Here is a 6,906-nt window from a genome sequence, read left to right on the forward strand (position 1 = left end):
ACATTGCATTCGAGTCGTCGAGTTCATCAAGATCATTGTTAAGTCAATTATAGTTGGATATATTATGAAATGGTATGCATGCCGTCAACTTTCGATGTGATGAAAGTTTGTCTTTTAAAAACGAATGCAATGTTTGTAAAATGTATCATTTAGAGGTCAAATACCTCGCAATGAAATCAACTATTGTGAATCATTTATAAACGGTATGAACGGGTCCTTTCACGTCTAACACTTAACAAAAACTCAATGTAATCTTCAAACAATCTCCTCGACTAGTACACCTTCAAATCTTTAATCCTCAAATACCAACACAATCAAACTTCAAGCCTAAATCTACCCGAATCAACCATTCCCCAGTCAAAGTCATTTTCATCTTCGAGAAGGTCATCAAACATCAATAATCAAGCATCAAATTTTTACAAACTCAAACTTTGACCTCCTTGACCTTGACCAAATATGTAGGATTCACGGGATAGCTATTAATTCACCAAAATATCAATCAAATCTCAAATTCATTTACAATCTTCTCAAATTCAACTAATTAGACCCAAAGTGTACCCAAATGATCCCAAATGCACCCCAAATGAATAAGGGCCATGAATATCATAAAAATTACCACTCACCAAGAAGTACATCTTGTAAAGTGTACGCCTCCAAAAAGTATGCTCACCTAAGCAACCCGCGATGGCTATCCCTCTTCTACCTCTATGCCCTCAAAACACCAATAATCATCAATTCCAAATAATGATCGTCAATTCCAATCGTCAATTCCAAATTTAGGGTTAAGGTGGGTGTGCCAAAGGTAAGGGACTGGGTACCCCACCTTTATAGGTCAACCCGAGCTCGGGATGATCGGCACTCATCAAGCTTTCTATCACAGCTCTATGGTTTCTCTCATAGTAGGGCAAAAGCATTGACGGAGGTTCGTGGAATTAGGGCCCCACATGGCTAAATAAGAGAGTCCATCAATTCCAAAATTTGAAGCGCTAGGAAGACTTTACTTCCTTAAAAAGGGTGAATTTGACTTGGGAGACTTTACTCCCAAGCTTGGAACACAATAAAACTTGGAAGACTTTACTTCCAAGTTTGGAAGACTTAATTTCCAAAATGAAACATTGGGAGGACTCTATTCTTCTGGGAGTGTCAAAGCTTAAAGCTTTTATTCACTCGTCTACTTCTCACATAACAAGCTTTTATGCTTATGTTGAGAAAAGGTAGGAAGTAGCTACTACCTTTCCGTTAATTGATTGCAGAAGTGTGTCATAGATTTTCGCTATGGCATGTGTTGTCTAGCAACACTAGCACGAAGCCATTACTCTTTATCAAGAAGATAGCACACGGTGAAGCTCAGTGGCTCCTCTTCCTACGGTATGATACATCGGTTGAAACATTGTGAAATGATGAAACAATCAATGTCAATATAAAATGGTGTGGATTAGGAAGTCTCCCACACCAAGTAAAATGAAATTCGGGAGACTTGATTCCCTATCATGGATGGACTCGACTCATCTGGAACTGTTAAAGCATAATACTTTAAATACTTGGTTTTAGAACAACGCATGGAAGACTTTACTTCCATGCAAAAGTAAGGAAAAGAATTTACTTTTCCCAAAAATTTTGCACGTTTTAATCATTTTAGTGATTATGATATAATTTAATGTAATGGTTAAAAACTTGTTCTAAAAATTGATCAACATTGCAAGTTTAAATCTTTGTAGAGTATGTGACAAGTTTACCCGAAAAAGTTTAAAATGACCCTATATTTTAACTCTCCCCCTACATTTAGTTTGATGCAATGCCCTCATTGCATTGAAACGATAGAATAAGTAAAAATGGGGGGGGGGGAGGCATTTTGAAAATATGATAGATAAGAGAAAAGAAAGTAAAAATCGGATTCGATCAAACGATCTTTGTTATCACCATTCGAGAAAACTTAATCACCAAAGAATGCAAGTCGATGAGCTTGATGCCTGAACTTAATGCCAGGCTTGGATCAATCATCAAAAAGTGTATCCTGCCACTAAGAACCACAACAAGAAAGAGAAACACAAATAACCACAATAATATCCACGCACGCACAATTATCGAATTATTACAAACATGAGTGTGATAATGTGTGAGAGTACCAATACAAGTGTACTACCTCAAACCAAATCATTAATCCCAAGTTTTCACACACGATGATTAAGTTAATTAAAGTTACATGCCAAATCATAAAGATAAATTGTTTCACAAACCATAATGAAGATTGATTACCAATTACCCATTGCGTATCGGGGTTGCCTTCTAGATGCACCTCCATATGCATTCATGATATCCCAAACGAGGCATAGGGATCTTCTCTAACTCATTAAGATTGAGCTTCAAGAACTTTGCAATTCGAGTCACTTAATGACCACCAACACTTGGGAGCAGAGACTTCTTGCCACTTCCATCAAATAGGTAACTTGCGATGAGGTTGGGGATATGGATGTGCTTTTTCTTGTAAACACGATGGATCAACCAAATATCGAACAACGTCATCTGGTCAACATCCTCCGTTCAGTGGAAGATCGATTAGGCGAAGAACCTTTGAATGCAACAAAGTGTGGGACTCTTAAGAGCACTAGGAACTTGATTGGCTGGATTAAATTCAATATTACTAATTTTGTGCCATACTCGCTTTGGATCAAACTCGTTCGGATTGAAAGTTTCGCATTTGGCCAAGTGCATGTAGGTGAAATCGTGATGAGAATCCATGTAGAGACCTAGACATGCCATGAATTGGCTCATGTTCAATTGCCTTTCCGTACCCCCTAACCTAAATGTGAGGTAGTTGTTGAACCATGGTGAGCCGACCTTGAAATGAACCCTCAAGGTCGTTAAGAACTCACGGGTCAGTAGCGGGTATACATCTTCTTGCATGTAAAGGAGAGGCTCACATGGGCGCATAACGTTATGAAGATCTTCAATTTTGAACGCATCTCGAATCTCGTGACCTAAATCCGCTAATTCAAATCCGGTGCAATAGATGTACTTGGCTGGGCACACCGGCATATTAATCTTATTCATCATTCGAGAACTTAGTGCATCATCCATCAAAATCACTTGCAACCATTCATGAACATCAAGTCCTTTTCCTTTTTCACTCACCTGAAATGTATTCAACAACAAACGCAAGGATGGTCCGCAACATTAGCACAAATCAAATATCTAGCATGCAAACAGTGATGGGGCAACATGCCACCTACATTTAACTTTAAAGCAAAAGCTTCACAATCAATGCAACTATGGACAATATGACTTAATTGCAAAAATTCAACTCTAGTCAATGTCAAATGTCAAATCAACCTTAAGACTAGGAATATGCAATTTAGTATAGCAATTAGACATATCATCTCAAGTATAATCACTAACAAGTAAGTTTCAATTGCAAATATACCCGAATTGGTCAAACTTAGTCAATAGTCAAAGAATCAAGAACCCTAAATTCAATTTAACTGCATACAAGCATGAAAGTTGGATTCTTTTTTATCTAGACATACAATAGAAGCATAGAATAACCAATTGTACCATTACATTCTCAATTAAACATCATCTTTGAAAACCCCCAAATTGGGAAGAACCCTAAAAATTCAAGTTGCAAATTCTCAAAATCAAGCATGCAAAACATGTTAGAAATCATGATAACAACAAGGGTTCATCACCAATTTAGCATAATCATCATCAATTGCTTAGAAATCTAGAAATAAGTAGAAACAAGAACATAACAATAATCATGCAAAGAATTGAAGATATGTGTTAATGAAGCATGAATCTTACTTTACCCATGTTAAATGTTGAAAAGAATGCAATAAATCTTCACAAAAGATGTTAATTTGGTGCTAGGATTCAATGTAGATGAGACTTGGCCGTTTTGTGAGAGAATAAATGAAGTAGGTGAAGAGAATGAAGATTTTGGGTCGTGCAGAAATTTTACCTACCCAGGTCCAGGAGCGCCGCTTCTAAAATCAAAATTGTCGCCCTTGACCACTGTCCAATTTTGGTCCAAAAACACAGCCCAAAGCGTCGCTTTTAAAAACAGGAGCGCCGCTTTTGTAGAGCAAAAGCGACGCTTCTATAACAAAAACTCCGCTTTTGAACCTGAATGAAGTTTTTGCAGTTTTGAAGTCCATTTTGACCCCTTCACTAATTCTTTTTAGTATTTTTCCAGTTTGCCCATATGCATGGAATGCATCTACATGCAAATGCAACTAACAAACGAAATATCATACAATCCTAAATGCAATGTATTCCTACAAGAAAAATTTATATACAAGTTTTGTGATGTTTTTGGGTCACGGGTCCATCACTTGACCCGTTTTAGCACAAGGGTGGTCATAGGGGTTTAAAGCCGATGTCATCAAGCCCGATTGGCTTGACTTCATCATTGAAGGATTTCAAATGATCCCTATGAACTTTGAAGGGGTTACCCTTTCCAATTAACTCGGCAAATCCTTTTTCAAGCATGCTTTTAATAATAAACGGCCCATGCCATCTTGACTTAGACCGACCGGGTGACTTTTTGAAATCAAGATTAAATAATAAGACCTTGTCACCCGGTTTGAACCTTTGGTGTTTCACATAGTGATTATCAACATTGGCTTTTTCCTTTAAAACCGGTTTTTACAATGATTTCTTTTTAACCTTTCCGAGAACAAATCTCCCACCCTTTTTAAGAACTTGGGTGGGTTTAACCTCCTTCTCAACAACGGTTTTCACAATTGGGTCCAACAAGACCTTTTCACCAACAACATTCCCCCCTACATTTAGGTTCAAACTCATTCCCGTGACCATTTTGGGATTACTTAAAGCATTTTCACAAAGTTTCCCAATAATACTTTCACAAGCGTTTTCAAAACCGTTTTCATCACAAGATTTCATAAACATTTCAAACTCTTTATCAACTTCAAAATCCTCAATTTTATCAAATTGGTCAACATCCGAAGTGTCAACCGCCAATAAAGCTTTTAATTCATTTTCTTCACACAAATCCATGACCTCGATTTGACAAAAAGACTTAACATTTGACAAGTTTGGTTTCTTATCAACATCACGCACATAAAAATCAAGTCTTTCATATTTCACCACGATACTTAATTTGTTTTGTTGCACGAAAATAATTGTATCGGTGGTGTTTAGAAAAGGTTGTCCTAAAACTATTGGGACATGTTCATCCTCGAGCATTTCGAGGATCAAAAATCGACCGGAAAGGTCAATTTACCAACTTTGACCATAAGGTCTTCGGCTATGCCAATTGGTGTATCAAACGTTTGGATTCCCATTTTTAATACCATCCGGGTCGGTTTTAGTTCCCCAAGATTTAGCTTTTTGTAAATTGAATAGGGCATAAGATTTACACTAGCTCCCAAGTTGACAAGTGCATCATACACTTCTGACCCGCCCATGTTGCATGGGATTACAAAATGACCCGGATCACCCAATTTGGGAGGCATCTTTTGCTTTTGCAAGATGGCCGAACATTCCTCTACGAGAAATGTGGCCGACACCTCCTCATATTTTCCTTTTGAAGATAACATATTTTTAATGAACTTCCCATAATTAGGCATGCCCTTAAGTACTTGGATGAGAAGCATGTTGACATGAACTTGTTTCATCATTTCCATGAAGTCCCTTCATTGCGTTTCGACTTTTTCCTTCCTCAAAGCTTGTAGATATGGAATGGGTTCCTTGTACTTCCTCAAAGGTGCTCCTTCATTTTTTTTACCCTTAACCCTTTGTGGTTCACTCCTTTCAACCCTTTCTTCTTGCGAATCCCCATTAACACTTGATTCATTTTCAACGGTTTGTGTAGTAGGTGTAATAGGGGTTTGTGTTTGGTTTGGGGGTGTTTGGATTTGTGATTCTTCATAAGTTAAACCGCTTCTTGTTGAAATGGCATTGACAAACTCAATTTGGTTGATGTTTTCAATGGGGATGGTTCTTGTGTTGTTGTTTTGTTGGCTTTGGTTTTGTTGTCAGTTATTGTTAGGATTTACTTGAGTGTTGGATGGTAAGTTCCTTGTGGTCTTTCGGCAACTTGATTTGAAAGTCTCCTAACGGTACTTTCTAGGGTTTGAAATGATGCTTTTTGGTGCTTCAATTGTTGCTTCAAGAACTCATTCTCCTTTAATAAGAATGTTTTGGTTGATTCTATCTTTTTGATATAATTTTGCATGATTTCTTCTAGACTCTTTGAAGGTTGAGATTGTTGAGTGTTTTGTTGAGGTTATTGATTGTAACCTTGGTTATTTTGCATTTGATTATAACCTTGGTTGTTTTGATAATTCGAATTTGATTGGTTGTTATAAGGTTGGTTGTTAGTTTTCGTATTGGAAGTTGTTGTTTCAGTTTTGGTTATAACTGTTGTTGTAACTTTGGTTTCGGTTTTGGTTTGTAAATTCTGGTGGTGTATTGGTTTGATTGTTGAATGAGACTTGCTTTTGATTAGGATTGTAGTAGCCTTGGTTCAATGTTCCACCTCGTTGATAGTTTTGATTACTCACGTAATTTACATGAGCATCTGAATTTATGGGAATTTCATCAAGAGCGATATGATTGCATTGATTAATTTGAGGACAATTCTTCGTGAGATGTGGACCCTCGCATCATTGACAACCTACTTGCATTGCCACTATCGATTGTTGTAGCTTTTTCAACTCTTTTCCATACCTTTGAAATTGATTGTTTAAACTTGCAAGCGTCACTTGCTCATTATCACTCTCGACTTGTGCTACACTTTTCTTTGTCAAATCTCGCGGTGAAGGTGCCCATTCATATGTATTAACCGAGATGTCTTCTAACAAAACTTCAGCCGCATTAGGTGATTTATACATAAACACTCCACCGGATGAAGAATCAAGATATTGCCTTGTCAAAGCATTAGTA

At 37.3% G+C, this 6,906-nt stretch overlaps 1 protein-coding gene across 1 annotated transcript; it reads right to left on the reverse strand.

The window, feature by feature from the left end:
• Nucleotides 1–5,213: 5,213 nt before the first annotated feature.
• LOC139888354 (uncharacterized) lies at nt 5,214–5,645 on the reverse strand. The gene has a single exon (XM_071871364.1). The coding sequence runs from the start codon at nt 5,643–5,645 to the stop codon at nt 5,214–5,216; it is 432 nt and encodes a 143-aa protein (XP_071727465.1).
• Between the last annotated feature and the right edge of the window lie 1,261 nt (nt 5,646–6,906).

This window comes from Rutidosis leptorrhynchoides, chromosome 2 (genome assembly GCF_046630445.1).
Source record: "Rutidosis leptorrhynchoides isolate AG116_Rl617_1_P2 chromosome 2, CSIRO_AGI_Rlap_v1, whole genome shotgun sequence".
Taxonomy (NCBI): domain Eukaryota; kingdom Viridiplantae; phylum Streptophyta; class Magnoliopsida; order Asterales; family Asteraceae; genus Rutidosis; species Rutidosis leptorrhynchoides.

Excerpts from the sequence above, each read along its gene's own strand:
- LOC139888354 (XM_071871364.1), bottom strand. The coding sequence starts at position 5,645 with ATGGAAATGATGAAACAAGTTCATGTCAACATGCTTCTCATCCAAGTA.